The sequence below is a fragment of the Sinocyclocheilus rhinocerous genome, unplaced genomic scaffold (genome assembly GCF_001515625.1).
Source record: "Sinocyclocheilus rhinocerous isolate Xijiao unplaced genomic scaffold, SAMN03320098_v1.1 scaffold1352, whole genome shotgun sequence".
Taxonomy (NCBI): domain Eukaryota; kingdom Metazoa; phylum Chordata; class Actinopteri; order Cypriniformes; family Cyprinidae; genus Sinocyclocheilus; species Sinocyclocheilus rhinocerous.
The window spans coordinates 108,812-128,625 of record NW_015656168.1 but is presented as its reverse complement, the minus strand read 5'-3'; the positions used below and the strand labels follow the sequence as shown (position 1 = coordinate 128,625).

At 36.5% G+C, this 19,814-nt stretch overlaps 1 protein-coding gene across 3 annotated transcripts in view; it reads right to left on the bottom strand.

Annotated features, from left to right (window-relative positions):
• The window catches only part of rnf24 (ring finger protein 24), a 33,195-nt gene extending 14,666 nt beyond the window's left edge, over positions 1–18,529 (bottom strand). The window contains exons 1-4 of one of the 3 annotated variants that reach the window (XM_016527277.1): positions 18,400–18,529; positions 18,183–18,285; positions 15,525–15,578; positions 3,064–3,213 (exon numbers count right to left, since the gene is read on the bottom strand). In XM_016527277.1, coding sequence (XP_016382763.1) covers positions 3,064–3,213; positions 15,525–15,541 — 167 coding nt within the window. In that variant the 5' untranslated portion in view covers positions 15,542–15,578; positions 18,183–18,285; positions 18,400–18,529. Of the gene's footprint in view, positions 1–3,063; positions 3,214–15,524; positions 15,579–18,182 lie in introns of all 3 variants that reach the window. The other 2 variants (XM_016527276.1, XM_016527278.1) reach the window with 2 other exon arrangements.
• Between the last annotated feature and the right edge of the window lie 1,285 nt (positions 18,530–19,814).

The window sequence follows — 19,814 nt, the reverse complement described above, 5'->3', positions numbered from 1 at the left end:
TACAATTTGATGGTCCTTTGTTCAGTCTGTGATTTTCCAGATAAAATAGCAGTTTAACTAAACAGGTCAAGAGACCAGCTCCAGACCTCAATCATTTCATCTTGACTTTAGTTTTTCTTAGTTACTTAGTTTTAACAAAATTGAAAATTCTGTCATCTTTTCTCACCCTCATGTTTTAAAACCCACACTCTCTTTCTTCTGTGGAACACATGGGAAGTTTATTTTTTATTTTTTTAATAATGTACTGGTCACCTTTTCCAAGTGCATTCACAATAAAATGGGACTGGAGCTCTCAAGCTTCATAAACGATGCACAAAAAAAAAGTACCTTAGATGTGGTCCATACAACTATATTCCAAGTCGTCTGAAGCCATACAGTAAGTTTGGTATAAAAAAAGGCTGAAATGTTCATTCATTTTCATTGCCAGGATATTCTTCAAAAATACACTTTTTGTGTTCTACGGAAGAATGTCATACAGGTTCGGAATGACATGAGGGTGAATAATTGACCGAATTTGTATTTTTGCGTTAACTAGTCCAAGTTGGTACACTAGCACACAGAAATCCCATGCTGGTCACCAGCATTCAAAACACAACATATGCTGGTCTTCTCATTAGGGACGTCTCCACCCTGTCAAAAGCAGCTGTTAAATGATGTAAAAAGCTGTGAATAAGCACTCTGCGCTCTGCCCTATTGTTTCTTACGATGCTGAAGGTATATGTGGAGGTGAAAAATAGCACGCTAAAAATGTAGTGGAAAATGCAGCTGGGTAGAATGGGAGCCTACTATTTTGGTACTTGCTGAATTTGCGATTGTTGCCATTTCCATTATCACCTGCTGGTGTAATGTACAGTGAAAATCTTGCTTGTGCAGTCAACTAAAATAAATACCAGCTATTTTGACATTTTGTTAATTAATGCAATGACGGTAATGCATTTTTAAGTGCGCTTGAAGTGTCCAAATACTTTTTCTGGGGCCACATATTGTTTGTGCATGGGGGCATGACAAATATTTGCTGGTTAATTTAATGAGGAAGTCATGAATATTTGTGAACTAATTACATGCAAGGGAGCCTGCATCTTTAGAAGCCTGGAATCTGGACTAAATACAAACTCTTTTTTATAAATGACTTGGTAATCTGACAGTTTTTCATTCAATAATCCAGTGTTTTTTACTGATATGACTAATTTAAGACTATAAAAGGCTACCAAAACAGGTAAACATTTGTAAATGCAGTAAGAGGGAGGCAAAGTCAAATAAAACAAAACAGAACTAGTATATAATAAATGGGAAAGAACTTACCATCTTCCCCACTGGTTAGGGTGAATTTGGATAAGAGCCGCCGGTTCTCACTGTCTTATGTAAGAGATGCTACACAATTGCACATTAAAGCTTCAATATCTCTGCTGCCAGGAATGATCACATGGCAACAGTGCTCAGGACAAATCTGACTAGATGACAACTCAGTAGCTCAGTAGCTGAAGGAAAAAGAGTTTCTTAAGCTTCATGAAGGGCCAAATATTCCCATTTCTATGTGCTTGCTGTAAAACATCAGTATTCAGTTTTTGTTTTTTGTTTTTTCACTGTCAAGTTCATTCTCACTTGAAAAGTTGAAGAAAAAAAATCAATGTCCTTTAAGTTATGAAGCAGCTGCTGCAGAGTTCACTCAATCCAAACGGGAAGTTAGTGACACAATGTGGATTCGACCTCGATTTGTGATTGTGCAACTAAGCTGCTTTGGGCTCAGTTATTGTGAAAATAAGAAGCTTTATATCCAACTACATTGAAACTACAAGCCAAATCCAAGCAGATAGCTAGTTTGTAATAGTGCTTTTTGTTGTCAATTCAGATTATCAAGTCAGCAGTTTTCTCAGCTTCTCCAAACTGTGCTTTTTGACCTTCTCACTCTTCATGACATGAGAGTATGCACAAAAACTATCAAAAGTAACAATTCCATTTCAGGGACAAGTAATCATGATTTTCTTTCAAAATGCCATACAATTGCCTTGTTGTCTTGAACATGACTTATTTTTATTTTAGAAGTTTAGGACTATATTTACAAGCTGAACACGCCATGCCTAAGAAAATGCTGCTTTGCAATAAAGCTGTTCAGGCATGCCATCAAGACATGGTTTATAGACCAGTGGGTTTAATTGTGTATTTCAAAAGTATAAATGAATAAATGCAAATGACATTATGGTATGACTGTGTCATTTACAGAGAAGTCTATTTAATGAAATTTTAACAACCAACCTTAAATTTACTCATAAATCCAAAACTAAATCTAAAATTTCAGAGGGAACCCATTCTGAAACTAAACAGCTCTATTAGAACCAAACAACAACAAACTGTGTTAATGTGTAGGATTAGATTCTCTGTATTTAGCAAAAGTATAAATCAATAAAACTTGCTGATTTATCTCTACTTCTGTATTGGACAGCCACTAATAAGTAAGGTATGGCTCTGAAATTCAGAGCTGGTTCAGTCTTCAAAGTAAGCATGATAAAAGCTGCCTCACATGGTATGAACTCGGTGTGAAGATGAAAGAGAACTTCTCCGTTCCATCACCATCTGTCAGCTCTCCTCTATCCTCTCACAGAAGTCTTTTAAACTACCTACCATTTTCTATTTTACCTTTGAGCACGGTGCATTATGCAGTTGTCTAGATGAACTCCAATCCACACATTTGTGGCATAATCTAAGGCAGTTAGGTGTCAGCACATGAGGTTCATAGATAATTGTTACTTTTATATTTGTGGTGTAATTGTGACTTTAATGATGCACATTGGTCCTGTTGGCAACACTCTACACCACACATTCCAACTACACCCACTTGTTCATACTGAGTGAATTTTCTTTTTCATCAACTTCCAAATTACACTTAAATGTGTGTTAGCTGTTTAATTACAACAGTTCCATTTTGTAGCCTGTATGTTTAGGGATTAAATCAAGACTTTCAAACCATATAATTTACTGAAGAGAATAAATAAGCAAATGTATGGCATTTTGAGGCTTGTTCAAACACATTTTGCTGTCGCACACATAAGAGCCAGGTGGTCTTACCGAATCAGGTAACAGCAGAAGAGTAGGCTGAGGATGAAGACGAAAATGGCCGTTCCAAAGACCACAATGTAGATATTGAGGGGAAGGTTCTGGAACCCTATATTCGGCATCCTGAAACTGTAATGCTGTAAATCTGAGGTCATGGATAACCTAGAACGAGAGGGAAAGGAGACAAAGAAACAACAGTGAGTGATTTATTGATCACAACACTAATGCAAATGCTACATGCCCGTTAGTGTAGTAATCAATTTATGCTGTCAGCTCAATTTCAAAGGAAAATAATCACCCTGTCTGCCGATGCATGTATAAGCGAATGTTCTTGTCAGTATGACTGTGATTTGATATGTGGCTTGGCTTGATTTCTGAACTGTTTCCACAACAACTGCTTATGTACCCAACAGACCCATGAATAAACTCATTAATGCATTAAATTGTGCATTGGGCAGTGCATGTAATATTCTAGTGGAGAGAGTTTGAGAACATTGGTCCTGCAGGAGCCATTAAGCAATACCCACACTGTCTGTCTGTGGGAAATTAGTGTTAACTAATCTACTGAGAGTCAGCACAGCTTTGACTTTGTCCCATCTGAGCATGTTTTTTTTATACATATTTAATATATCAGATATTCACTTCTGACTGGAAAAAAATACTCAAAATTAAACCCTAAAACTGATAACAGAAACATGAATACATTTTCTTGCCAAAACGTAAATTCAGTAATGGAGTACAGTCACTCCCAAAAATATTTGGACACTTTAGAGTTTCAATTTCAATGTGTTAGAAAAATAAAATGTAAAACGCTGCCAGAGCCAAATGTTTCAAAAAGGATAAAACATGAATTCAACTGCATTAATGAAAACTGTTTAATAAAAACACTAAATAATGAAAGAAGACACTACAGGCAAAACCTGTTTATTCAGGCACTGGTCGATTTTGGGCAATTTTGCTTCCATAACTTGTCTTCTTTCAGACTAGTGAAAAGAAAACATCCAAAACACACATTTGAGTGTTTGTTTTGTTACAATTTATCTACTTCGATTTCAATTACAATATATCTTTAAAGGCTGTTTTATCAAAATTACTTGTTTCTCATGCACTAAGCCAGAAATGTCAACATCAGTAGCACTAACACATCAAATATTCCAGTTCTACTCTATATTTTGAAGATTTTTACAGAGGGTTTCGATAATATTTATATATATATAACATTTTATTCCTAAAAACATGGTGACTTTTCCTGGATGTTTGACAGTACTATTATTAATGGAGTTATAAAAAGAGATCCAAAATAAACATTTAACTCAAATATTTCAACAAAACGACACTATTTTGAACCTGTTTTATACAATATTTACATTTATGTTCTAGAAAACATGCAAATTAGCACATATTTAATTAGATGACTCATTTGCATACTTATAGCATTTCAGAAAACATACAAAAACGAATATAAAATAATTGTCTTAATGTACTATGATTAATCAACCTAGGAGAGTATGGCGATATCTGTGTTAAAGTCTAGTGTCATGCCTTAAAATGTAAAAATGCAAATGGGTTTCTGTGAGGTCTAGGGGTAAAGTTAGGAGATGCAGTAGTAAATATCTTTAGATCAGTATAAAAACAACAAAAGTCAAAGATAAGTGCCTTCTATAATAGAAAAATAAAGTTTCTTTGGAAGTAGCAAACCCCTCCAAATAAAGCTCATAATGTTGCTAAATAATGTCTTAATCCATATGATACAATTTTAGGGTTAGTCTAAATACATTTTTTAAGAACAGCAGGAGTCAGTGGAACATCCCAAATGTGTATGTGTGTTTGTGTGTAGGTCTTTGTTTATTTACATGTGTGAGAGTGAGAGTTTTCACTGGACATTCTTTAGGATGTTACTCCCCCCGGCACGGGCATGTCTGGACATGCCTTAAGTAGACAAGAGACACGTGAGACGGTGTGTGTAAACAAAGGGGGAGGTAGAGAAAAACTGTGTGATGTAACAGCACATGCAGCTGGGTGTTAGCCATCATACTTTGTTCTCACAGGCCAACTTGTACTGTCCCTATAAACATCTGACATCCTGGACCTGTCTGAATGCGACGGCCTTTGACACATTCGGAAACGCTCCCACTTTCACCCAGATTCCTACTGACCACCAACAGATTGTTTACTTTGCCTCTCCGTCTCTGTCTGTGTCCATTACAGCTTTACCCATGCAAAGCTTTCTGACAGATGAGGGTAAATATCCAAACAGAAAATCAATAACCAGCTGCCTTTACACACACACAGTTATATCAATAACAGCATCCCTCATTCTTACCGATACAGTATGTACTAGTAAACAGTAGTATTTTTTGACTAAGTTAGAGGTCTGAATCTGTCAGGCTCCGCTGTGACAAAAAACGGTTCACTGCTCTTCTCGTTTCTTTATATTGCTGTACAGCCATTAATCGTCTGAGCTCTTGTGGCCTGGTTTTTGTCACAAAGCCAAAACATACATTCACACTGACATTTCAATGCCCTCAAACACAAAGATGCATGCACTTGGGAAAACTCCTCAAGTTCAGGACATGGGAAAGACTCCGGAAGGACTTAGATATTAAAAGAATGAGGGGGTTGGGCATGGGTTCAAGACTGGGAGAGTCTCCATTGGCTGCTGGCAAGTACTTATCCTCCTTTTCCCCTCAGTGTCAGTGATAATATTAATTTTAATGTCATGTCTGTTGAATGATTACTTGCATGCAAAATTTGCCACTTTTTAATATATTTTAAAATGCAAAATATTCCTGTGTTGCAACGCTTAAGTTTCAGCAGCCATTACTCCAGATTTCAGTGTCACATGATCCTTGAGAAATCATTCTGATATGCTGATTTAGTGCTCAAGAAACATTCTCACTGTTATCAAAGTTGAACAAAAAGACACATTACCCTGAACAAACAAAAACAGAGATAAAAAAAAAAAAGATTCTCAGTATCAGCCCAGGTATTCGTTGCTGATAATACGTGAGCAAAAACATCTTAACTACTTATAATTGGTTAGGTTATAATCAGGTTACAGTGAGTTGCTCAGAGACAAGAAGCCAAAGTATGAGAGCTGAATGCATTTGTCACAACATCACTTTCACCCCAGTTAACAGTCGCAGCATTCCAACTGAGATTTGTGTTTATCAACCATAATGAGGGCAAACTGAGTACACAAAAGCAGTTTTGATAGGTGAAAAAAATCCAATACAATCATAAAATATACACTGATAAGGAAATTCTGGGGCGATATCAATAACAATTAATCAACAGCTTATTCTGGCTGATATAATAACTGGTGCATTTACTTTATGAAATATAATAATAATAAACATAAGATGAAGCATCACACAGATAAGATAAGTCATGAATCGTTGGAAAGATCTCATCACTGAGACACTAAAATAAACCCAGTAAAACTAAACAAATGAGTTAAAATATTGGGCAGTAATTCCATTTTTGGTATCATTATAATAAACTGAATTTAACCAGTAAGTGCAAATAATATAACTGCTGCTATTTCATTTGCATCTTTGCATTGCAAGTTTTATCTTGTAATTAATAAAACAATTTAATGAGTGAAGTGATATTGCTCTGAAAACTCATTTCTGCCAACATTGTCAGCTCAGTGCAAAATTCCTAGTCCAATTTTGCTTACGAGTCTGGTCCAGAACCTTTTAAACAAAACTGGCTCTCACACATACCTTTAAACAAGCTGAATCTTTTTCCAGGTAACAGCAGCTATCAATTTTGACTTTATAACCATTTAACAGATCGTAAACGTGAAGAACCGCAGCACTTATTTATAGCAAATCTGATTACAGTTTATGATTTTATGACACTGGTAGGAAAAAATATTTTGTTTACACATGACATAATAGCAAGAATCCACCTTGGGAGTGTTAGGGATTTCCCCCAAATCTGATCCTGTGATTCTGAGAAGATGTTTCTTAAATGAGCAATAGACATCTTTCCTTCCTGTCTCATTCTCGATGGACTGCAGGACGATAGTTACACAACTTTCAAGATCCTTGCCTGTAAAGGGAATCTCCAATAGTGACCCGGTCAGATGGTGTAAAAGCTTTAGAAACTCATGTCAACTTCTCAATAAGGAGAAGAGAGAAAGCTTGCAGAGGACAAGCAGGGACACTACAAATGAAAACTCCCAGAGTGTGTACCAGTGACAGTTTCACATTCCAGCTTCTGCTAAGCAAGCGAGTCGCAGACACCAAATGTATTCTGGAGCCACTGTCCTGCTGTTAAAGACAACCCAAACCACAAAAGGTGTTTTTAAGTGTCAGTCAGGCCATTGCTGCCACCCAAAATGAAAGGAAGTGAAACTAAACCGGTTCTTTTTCTGATCTTCCGTACCACAGGGTGCAATATCTAGTCTCTTCTCGCCCCTACTTCCCATTATGTCACTGAACTGACCAGACAAGCTCATTCTGCAATGCTCGGCTTGCTGTAACGACACTGCCAAATGGTATTTTCACCCCCCCGAGGAGGAAAAGCTTTTCAATAGTGCATTGAGTCACTCTCAGAACTGAGAGGAAGTGCAGAGTAACACTGGAGTGGCCCTTGCTTGTTCAAAATGTGTTGCATTTTACAATCCTTAATGTGTTCAGATGGGTTATAAAAAGTGCTCTTGGGCTTAAAAGAGGGTTCTGACTAAACAAAGATTAATGCACTTTTTGGTTTTATTAAAACAAAGCAAAGACACCTACTCTATAGTGCCCTATTCACATCTACTTTATTTCCTTTTTAATTTCAGTGTGAATAAAGGAGTGCGAAGTCTCAAAAAGTCTCAATAGCCCAACTGGTGCACTTGAAATATAATAAAGCACTTAAAGGATTCATTTTAAGGAAACAAATCTATTCCTACAAGAAGACTTACTTACAACACTAGTAAATATCTATGATTGGTGCTTGGAAATTAAATTGCACTGGAGTGAAAGCAAGGCTTAACAATAATCTTGAATCTTGAATAACAGAATATTAGTATAATTAACTTAAAATTTGTTTTACATGAAATAGCAATAGACCACTTTTTTTTTTTACTGCATTTACCCTTAGTTAGCATTAGCCTAATTTATAAATATACTAAATATACAATTAATGATCATGCATAGTTCATTAACTGATACAACTTGAAATGTTAAAAATATATTAGTATATGTAAACATTAACAATTATCAAAATAAATGTTGTAGAAATATAACCCTCGAAGGAGCACATGAAACACATTTGTAACTGAATAGGGCTTTATCTGTTAATAAATACTGTTGCAATTTTTGTTGTCTTTCTATGCACTACCTCTCTCTCTCTCTCTACATATATATCCATATTATTACATTATTACATAACAAGATCATAGGGCAATTTATGTGCATTAGCTAAGCTCTAATCGCAATCCTAGACCTACTGTGCCCTGATGTGAACAATGCAAACACTGACAGTATGCCAGACAACAGAGGAAATGCCTGATTAACCACCAAACACTCTTCCCAAGGGAGAACAACCCACCAGCAGACTGGGAAAAATGAAGTGCGTACTGTACATCACATACACTGAATTCTCACATACTTGTGTCAAATATCTATGTGGTCATAATTGACCTTAGCAAATCACAATGGGTATTTAGCCAATGCTAAATCTGCATAGCGAGGCTTTCAAAGCACCCATGACATCCATCTGGGGAAAACATATGTAAGGTTCACTTAAGAAGGCGGTGGTTTTAAATAAACTAGCGTTAAGCTACAGTTTCGTTTCCGACCAACTTCCAACTTGAAATGTGGCACAAGGTTTTGAATTTAGATACTACATTTTGAGCACAAAGTTTAGAAACATATTGTGCTGACAACTACATTACTGAGGCAGTAAAAAACTGACTGTAGAAGACTATAGTTTACACAATTTTGTCCACTATAGCACAGCCTGTGGTAAAGCGGAGTATGCAATGCACACTTGTGTTGTGTTATGAATTGTTTCTCTAACACATTTCGGAATACAATGGCATGTAAAAAAAAAAAAAAAAAGAGCGTTGTTGTGGAAAACATATGTAAGGTTCACTTAAGAAGGCGGTGGTTTTAAATAAACTAGCGTTAAGCTACAGTTTCGTTTCCGACCAACTTCCAACTTGAAATGTGGCACAAGGTTTTGAATTTAGATACTACATTTTGAGCACAAAGTTTAGAAACATATTGTGCTGACAACTACATTACTGAGGCAGTAAAAAACTGACTGTAGAAGACTATAGTTTACACAATTTTGTCCACTATAGCACAGCCTGTGGTAAAGCGGAGTATGCAATGCACACTTGTGTTGTGTTATGAATTGTTTCTCTAACACATTTCGGAATACAATGGCATGTAAAAAAAAAAAAAAAAAAGAGCGTTGTTGTCATTTAGCAGATTATTTATCCAAACTAAGCTACAATCCATATATTTCAGAGACATTTTCAGGTTTTAAACCTACCTTTCGGTTACAGTTAAGATCTGTAACCAGTAGGCCACTCCAACCAAAAGCTGTTATTAATTACCAAATCTATAATAGATATAAATCATGTTTGACAACCCTCATGTTACTGTCTTCTGGAAAAGTCTTCAATATGCACAAAGTCCTGACTATAAAAGCTGGAAATGTCCATTTTTGTTATCAGTAAAAGCAAAAAATCCATCTGAGGTTAAAAAAGCACCCTGGTATTTCTGGAAAAGAAAATAAGATACTTTCTTTTTCTCTGTCTTTAGGCCACCAGGACAATTCGCCCATTTACTGTACAGTGTACACTAAGGATATGCAACTTACTTTCTAACATTCAACTTCACTTTCACATTTGCTCATGAGTCATGTCTCACTCTGACACTCAGCACAGACGCAAAAGGAAGCATTTAGCACAGTAAAGAGAGCTATAATTACACACTCTGTGCGCAACCCTGATTGCTAAAGTGTTTGCATAGAGATGTTGTGAAACTCAGTCAAGCAGACCATCAGCACACATCTTTATGATGACCTCTCTTATGTTGTCTGGCAGCTAAAGACCCATTGGCACACATTAATGCATAGATATTTCACACATCCACTGAGTGGCCCCACACATATTAAATATAAATGACATTAAAATGGACATGCAAACATTATTAAAGATGAAATTTTAAGACAGCATCCTAACTTTCATGTCACAACATGACTGATTTGGAACACCCAACACAGGACATCAGAGTCATAGCATCTTCATCACATATATACATATATATCATGTATCATACAATATACAGTGCCTTGCAAATGTATTCATACCCCTTCATTTTTTTCACATTTTGTTATGTTGCTGCCTTATGTCAAACTGCTTTAAATTACATTTTCCCACATCAATCTACACTCCATGCACCATAATGGTAAAGCAAAAAACTGTTTTTTAACATCTTTGCAAATTTATTAAAATTAAAAAAACTTAAATGATTCCATTGCATAAGTACTCATTCCCTTATCTGAGACAGTTGAAATTGAGCTCAGGAGCATTCATATTACTTGTAGATGTTACTACACTTAGAGAAAAATAAATTTGTGGCAAATTCAAATGAATGGGTATGATTTGGAAAGGCACACACATCTTAATTAAAATGAGCAAAGCTTGTCGCATCAAACAAAAAAAAATTGAGGATGTAAAGGTGCTTCAGCTAAATATTTAGTTAAGGGTATGAATACTTATGCAATATACGTATTTCAGTTTTTTTTTATTTTTAATACATTTACGAAGTTGTGACAATTCTGTTTTTGCTTTGCCAGTATGGTGTATGGAGTGTAGATTGATGTGGGAAAAAGGTAATTTAAAGCAGTTTAACATAAGGCAGCAACATAACAAAACTCGAAAAAAAAAGAATACTTTTGCTAGGCACTGTATATATATATTTCAGTACTGAATACAGTGTATTAATTATTGACATTTCTCATGACCTTTTTTTTTTTCAAATTGTATTCATTTTTTCCCCAGCGCATCTTAAACTTGTGCATTGAGAAGTTATTATACTGTCGTCATGCACTCTTTGCATCAAAACAAGAGTGCAAATATCATGATCTAAACTGTTGTCTAGATAGGCAGACATTAAATTACTAAGTTTTAGAACAGAGGCAAACTATATTTTCCCCTACGACAACGTAAAGTGTTTATTCAGCTTTTCATTCCAAGACAGTAAACTCCATTCAACTAAAGATAAAAATAACTCTACTACTCATACTGACACCACCCTTCGACCTCTCTACAAAACTTGTGTAACTGCCATAAAAATCGACATGACACACTCATGAAGAGACACCTTGTCTGTAAGTTAAAACTCTTATTTATCCATGGGAACACTATCAAGCAGAAACAAGACTCCTTGCTGAGTACTTCTGGTAATCTTCCATCATAGGGAGGGTAGTTGTTACCCCCCACCATCAAAGGAGGAGCTCAATATCTCAAGGCTTAGAACTCTAAAACCGTGTTTTTACTGTCAACATGCCCCTACTGAGCGGCAAACGTTACTCCCCACCTAACATTGCTAGTTGATCATTTGCTTTTAACTGCCGGTTAGACTCCAAACATGATCAGTAGGGCTATATTAGGGACATTAGTTTGCAATATATCGAAATTATCGAAATATCGCAAATGCACATATCGCAATATGCATATCGCTACGGCTTACAATATTTGGGGCCATGAACAAAAGACAAAGAGAACATCACTCACTGCTCTTACCTAAATAACTTTTGTAGCTTAAATAAGAATCAGTGCATATTGAATTCATAGAGTAAATACTAATCAGTGTTGTATTTTTCCTTTTTGATTACACTAATGTTAAAATGACATTTTTACGTAATGCTTGAGTAAAACACATACCGTTCACTTTCAGAAGTTGTTGTAGGCGTGCTTTCTTCTCACAAAAAGTGAAACACGTATGCTAGTTATATTAGAATCAGAATCAGAATGCTCTTGATACATACATACATACAAATAACCATACATATATGACACAAGATAGTTATAGAAGTTCACAGAACTGACTCAGCAACAGCTGAGTAAAACTGTTTCATCTGAGCATGTGGCACTTTAAGCATTATCGTATCGCATATTGAATATCGCATTATTTAATGAGTTATCGCATATCGCATTTTTCTTCAATATCGCACAGCCCTAGTAATTAGTATTCCTCATGTCTGAGTAAACAGGGGCACTGGAAGGCAAAGCAATTTTACACAATGCACATTCTGTGTTTCTAAAAAAAAAAAAAAAGTATAATCTACTAACCGTTAAAGGCTGGAAAATTGCTTAATATCCTTCTACTCACTGGAGCCTTTTAAAATAGGAGCCTTTGTTTTCTTTTTTTTATTATTATCAATAACGGTTTTTGTTTCTTTTCTTAATGTCGGGAAAAAGCTGTCTGTCTTTCGCAACAGAGTCCCAAGCCAATTTCCAGCAACTTGTGTCGAGCCCCTGCACCAGAACAAAGGCTGCTGTGACTGTGGGGGGCGTGGCAGAGTCTTAACTTTGATAAAGAATATCTCTTTGGTTTTGAGACTTTAGTCTTTGCAACTTCAGGGATCGTATCTATGCACAGTCAGCTTGTAACACTCCAAAGAGAAAGGAAAACTTGAAATCGCATCATATGACCCCTTTAAAGGATGGCACTTCTTTGAAAAATTCTAACTTGCAGAGTCCAACTCAACTTACAATTAAACTTTTTTTTTTTAAGATTGTTGATCAAGTTACATTGAAATGTTATACTCTCAGAAATTAAGAACACTATATTTATATGCAGCTTAATAATGACATTAATGTGAACATTGCTTGGAAAAGAGAACTTTGTCACAACTGTAACAACATATAAGCATATACACTACTACCGTTCAAAAGTCAGAAATCAGTAAGATTTGTATTTTTTTAAGAAATTCATACTTTTATTTTTAGATTTTACTTTTACATCAGCAAGGACACAATCAATTAATCAAAACTGACAGTAAAGAAAAAAAAAATGAATTGTGGTTTTCACAAATATTATGCAGCACAACATAGATAATAATAAGAAATGTTTCTTAAGCACCAAATCAGCATATTAGAATGATTTCTGAAGGATCATATGACACTAAAGACTGGAGTAATAATGCTGAAAATTCAACTTTGCCATTACAGGAATAAATTATATTTTAACAAAACCATTTAAATTGTAAAAATATTTGACAATATTACTGTTTTTGCTCAACCTAGGTCATCAAAAGAGACTTCTTTCAAAAACATTTCAATAAAATGGGCTTGATGAACAAATAGATGTAAATGCATTTAGGCAGATCCAAAGCCATCTTTATTAAATATATAAATATATAAACGTGGTCATCCTAATTGATTGTTGGTCTTTCCTGAGCAAATGCAAATATTGTACATCTACTGCATCTCTGACCCATGTGAGGTGAAACTTTACCACATTAATAACCACATAATTCAGTCTTTAGGTTTGTGCATGATAAGAAAGGAACCTTATATCAATGCAACTATCATCTAAGTCATAGCATTAAAAAATAGTCTCAGCTCAGTGTGTGTAGGCAGTGAGATTAATACACTGTTTAATCCAGGGAAATGGTGTTACCCCTACAGCTAATTAATCCACTTTAAGAAGCAGAGCTGCAAGTGAGGGATTAGACAGGACAGAGAAAAGGAGCCAAACCCTTATGACTTTATATCTGAGGAATACAAAAGGAGAAATATTGCCTTTTTGTGGTCCACAAAAGCAAGAATGTCATATGGGTTTGGAACAACATGAGGGTGAGCAAACGACAGAATTTTCATATCTGGGTGAATGGGAATACGCACTGCAGACTAAGCACTGGAAGTGAGAAGATATGATTTATTGGTCCAGGGGGATGATGAATACTCCGCATGCTATCAAATAGCTTATCTTGCAATAATTCTCTCCAATGCTCTGCTGTGCTGAGAGTGCAAGCTGGCTTGATATACTGATCTGAGAACAGATCTGCCATTGCTTTTATTAGTGGTTTAATGATCCTAAATGTATGTAAGAGGGCAAGTGTCCTGTCTTGTGAGCTTAAACAGTAACATGAGATGGTACAAACAAGCTGTAGAAGTGACACCAGCAGCTGTTGCCCCTAATTTACCCTCTCAGCCGACATTCCCCACAGGGCCCTCATAAACAACTCTGTATTTCTTTTTGCCGGTCTTTCTTGTGGTCTTATTTCTCATCTTCTTTTCATCATGAGGCCATGTAAATACTGTACACAAAATATGCATGCAATAATCCTTTGTTTATATTAGTATTAGACAAGTAACCTTCGTACAGAATCAGTGTTTCTAAAACAACACAGAATGATTTTCTTTCAATGAGTCTATAAAAACTCCAGATTCCGGAAATACCAGAGCAACTGCTGATTAAAGAGACTTACAAGCTGTTGATGCAAAACAGTATGAAGGTGAGGGAACTCAGCTGAATGATCAATCACACAAGGGACAGTTTTAATCTTACAGAATATATGGAGAATTTCTATAACTGCATTTGGGTGATAAATTAACTTTAAAGGAACAGTTCGCCCCCAAAAATGAAAATTTGCTGAAAACCGAGTCACCTTAAGGCCATTCAAGATGTAAATGAGGTTGTTTCCTCATCTGAACAGATTTGGAGAAATTTAGCATTGCTAAACCTTACTCACCACCAACGGATCCTCTGCAGTGAATGGTTGCCGTCAGAATGAGAGTTCAAACAGCTGATAAAAACATCACAATAATCCACACAACTCCAGTTCATCAATTCATGTCTTGTGAAGCGAAAAGTTGCGTGTTTGTAATAAACACACTCATAATCAAGACATTTTAAACTTCAAACCGTTGCTTCTGGCTAAAATACAAGTCCTCTATCCATAGCAATGCTTTAGCAATAAAGTTGTCCTGTTAGAATCAAGAGAGAACACAAAGATCAAGCACTGTTTACAAGCAAAAACAGTTCTAAACAAATATGTCAGTGGATTTGGATGTGAGAGGACTTTCCACTGGAGAAAGCCTTATTATGGATTATGAACTGGTATTTTGGCCAGAAGTGACAGTTAAAATTCGTTGGATTGGAAAAACATTGGATTTGTTTCTTACAAACGCTGCTTGTCACATCACAAGACGTGATTTCACATCACAAGTTGTGTGGATTGTTATGATTTTTTTTATCAGCTATTTGGACTCTCATTCTGATGGCACCCAGTCATTGAAAAGGATCCATTGGTAAGCAAGTGATGCTTAATTTCTCAAAATCTGTTATATTAAAAAAAAACTCTACATCAAAATCTACATGTTAGATGGTCTGAGGGTAAGTAAATTGACAGCAAATTTCCATCTTTTTGGGGCGAACTATTCCTTTAAAGGACCAGACAACTTGAACTCAACTATCAAATATGTTGTAAAGCATTATATTAAGACTTACACTGGCAGATATATCATCTTTGTGGATTTTAGGCAGGATTCAGAATTCAGGAGCCTGCAAAACATGATGACTAATTCACATCTGTGTCTGTAAAACTTACATAATCTTTTTTTTTTTTTTACAAAAAAGTATTGAGGGGAACAAACATGCAAATCCAGCTGAAGACGAATCGCCTCACTATCTAGAATGCGTTTCCACATATTCTACCTGAATAAAACAATTTCCGGTCTTATCAAAAGAAAAAAATAATAATAATTAAGAATAATTGGAATCAACTACACTTACCACAAATGACCCATGAGTCATATCTGGCATGTGTAAAACTATTCATAAACATTAAGCACAACTCAAAGACAGGCTAGGTTCAACAGCTCATTTGCATGTTAAGTAACCTCAAAGTTATATTAGAAAAACCTGAATTTAAGTCAATCATAAGCATACAGCATCATACAAGCATATTGTACACTGCATTACAAAGCAGAAACATAAGAAATTACCACTTTGGTTTTAAATGTCAGCATGTTGAAATAAACTAAACACATAGTGAAAACAGATGGATTTGAGGGTCAGTTACCCCTGAATAAACTGCTTTTAACAGTGAGTGAGCTGTAGGCAAATGTTTATAATTTTTGAGCACTGCTCCACATAAGGTCACACAGCTGACCTCTACACCGTAGGGGGCTGTTATTTTCATTGTCTAATACCAAACAGCCAGGATGGCATAAGGCAAACTGTCATCTCTGGACATTGTGCACAAAAAACAAGTTCCTGATTAGTTCTTATTACGTGCCGTACATGTCGTTCAGCCAGTTGCACTGAAAAACAGCATGCACAAGCTCGGTGTATTACACCAGAGACCAGACCTGCCTGCTTGATGAAATGAGGGATGCAATTAAAGTAAACTAAATGTCTTGCCACGACAAATTAAGAAGAATGCTGTGGTTTGGATTTCTTTATAATATAAAGTTTACATGTGCACTTTGCATATTTGGTCAATTAACCTAAAATGTGCTTTATGCACTAAGAAGAAGAGTTTTTAAAAAGTAAGACCCAAAATACAGGGTTATCCCTGGATAGACCTACCAATGAAAGTATGCTTAAGCATTTTGTCATGCAATATCTCAACTTAAGGCAACTTTAAATCAAGTTTCAGTGTACCATAACTAAACATTCCCCAGCGCTGGCGTTTATAATGAAGTGCACAGATTACTATTGTGTTTACTTTGCGTAACAGAAGCACGTGGTAAACAAACAGTTGCGGTCAGGCCAGCACGCGCCTCGAACATTCTGCTCTCGCGCCTCCTTTTATTATAATCATGACGTCGAGAAGTTTGACACCACACGTGAATGAAAATTAACGAGCATTCAGAAGGGAAAAAAAACCCTGACGCAGTGGCAGACACAGCAAATACAGGCGTCAATACTGCTCAGATTCAGAGGTAACCCGTTTGAGTTCCATTCAATCAGTGAAACCACTGCTGAATACATTAGTTATAGCCTATTTGTGTCGGGCTGATAGGGTGTTTCTGCCGTCTATACACAGTAATGAATGCTCTCTGCTTGTAAAAGCAGAAGCATATATGCCTAATTGTAATTAACATGAACATTATACGCCTATTAGCGACATTAAACGCCGTGTCTACAACGGACGCGACAATTGTCGTGTCGCGCCGCAACAGCTAAAGTCTGTCTACACTTGACGCGACAAAGCGACCGTTGCAAATCATTTAAACTTTAGTCATAAACCGAACAAGGGATCAGTTTATTGTCGGGGATTTGTCGTGCCGCGCTGCTCCGGTGTAGACACGGTAGCTAATATCTGTTCTGCTATCTAAAACATAATAGGGGAATCCGACTCATTTCAACGAATCGACTCGTTCGAACAGTTAGTTTCAAATAATCATTTAAAAAGGATTCAACGTTCTTTTACGTCATGACGTCTTTGCTTCATCCCAGGGTCCCTAACAGCCTGCTGAGGCATGTAGCATGTATCACACATTTTGTTTAGAATTTAAATATAATATGCATATACATTAAACTACTAATTCTAATTCTGTGTATCTGAAAAGTGTATTCATGCCCAAATAAAATTATATTTATTAAAGCCAAGGCTTGTTGCTTGTTGATATAGCCGTCAACAAATTTTTACAATATTTCCAGTAAATTTTATATGTAACGTTAATATTCAAGTTATTTGGCCATTAGAGTAACTTTTATAGTTTTCGTCCCATCAGTGAAATGCTTGGTTAAATCCAAATCCTCGGATTCATAATCCAAGTCGGATTATGAATAGGACATTTTCGAAAGAAGCGGGTCTTGCTCAATGAGTCGGCGAGATGTCGAATCACGAACCGTACGGATCGATTAATTACGATTCCTAAAAGGCCGGTGTTTTGTGGAACGGTTCAACCGAAGCATTACAGAGATCCGACTCAAATGAACGATTCACTCTCGATTCGGACACATTAACCAGCGGCTAACGGAGCCTACAACGTTAAAAGACGGTTAATGTCTTTTAACTTTCGGTTTGGGTCTCGCTTTAATCGGTGCACTCGAGGAATAAACACTGCCAAGGAAGAATGTCTGTTTATGATAGTGCAACAACCACATGATGTATGTATTTATTGCTCATGTGGAGGTGTAGTATTATGAACTTACCAGCCGTTTCTTCGCCACTCCTCCCTCCTGCTCGATCACAAACCCAAACAGATGAAAGAGCTCAAATTGCGCCTCCGCAATATAACACACCTTCTACCTTCTTCTAACAACCGACCATAAATAAATCAAATCAAGCCTTTAAATGTGCTCAAATCCGTACGCATTATTAACAAATCAATAATCGTATAAACACAAGCATCGCAGGCTGTAAACTCACTGATGCTCGTAAAACAGAAAGTAAATTCGCTCTCCAGATCGCTTGAGACTGTAGTGAGATGTGCGCGCTCCTTATATAGGCTACGTCTTCATGGGATGGTCGATTGAGATATTTGGTGGTAGATGTGAACTCTGCACGTAGCTCACGACAAGAGCAGGTCCCTCCTCCTTTATCACAGAGAGAGAGAGAGAGAGAGGGGGGAGAGAAAAGGGAGTTGAGCCTGGGCTGTGGGGAGGGATGTGGATGCTTTCACAAAGGGAAGGGCAGATTCATACATTCATATGTAGCTCCTTACATTATATCTACATTATATCCTCCAGAGATCCAGCAATTTTTTTTTCTCAGTGTAATGTACATATTTTATATTCTTATATAATATAATATAAAACACCTGAAACCCTACATAGGAGAAGTGGTTTGGAGAATAATATAATATAATATAATATAATATAATAAAACACCTGCAACCTTAAATGGGATAAGCGCTTTGAAGAATGATTAAATATAATATTATATAACATCATAATTTTAGTTTTAGTTTTCTTTTTCTTTATCTATATATAAATAACATTAAAAAGTTTTGCGTTTATACACTATATAAGCGTTCATATTTGATGAATCTAGGGTAGTCTTAGAAAGTTCGAATCGGTGCCCAGTGCAAACCGATTTGTCTCTGGAAAGCACAGTGAGTGGGCACACTTGGTTGAGACATAGTCTGTGCGCGTGTGCCAGTGCATGCCAATGAGGTGCCACTGACAGACACATATTGTACCAGAATCATGGGAACCCATGAATAGCTGCCTGGGGGTGGGTCGGGAGACCAGGATGGCAGCGCTTACAAAGCCCTATTGAGGTCGGCACACCGGGCACTAGACTGGCACTGAATCAAGTGACATGTGAGGGATAAAGATTGCAAGGAGGCAGGAAGCATTATCCTTCATACAAACCGATGAAGCATAATGGAGTATTACTCTATGCATTGTATATGGACCTGTAGGATGACAGTTAAAGGGGTCATATGATGCGATTTCAAGTTTTCCTTTCTCTTTGGAGTGTTACAAGCTGATTGTGCATAGATACGATCCCTGAAGTTGCAAAGACTAAAGTCTCAAAACCAAAGAGATATTCTTTATCAAAGTTAAGACTCTGCCACGCCCCCCTAAAACGGCTCGTTCTAACACGCCCCCACATATCTACCTCACTATGTGGAAATATTTGCATAATGCCGCCCAAATGTGCAAGCAAAGAAAGAAGGAGTGGTTTCAGTACCCGCAGTTAGTGTTGAAGCAACCATGTCAGGGAGACGCTGTGTGTTTAAGTGCGAAAGCAAAAGCACTTTATTTGGATCACTTACAACAGAACAGCAATGCATTTTATAGACGACCGTTTCGTGAACCTAGGAGAAGAGGTAATTC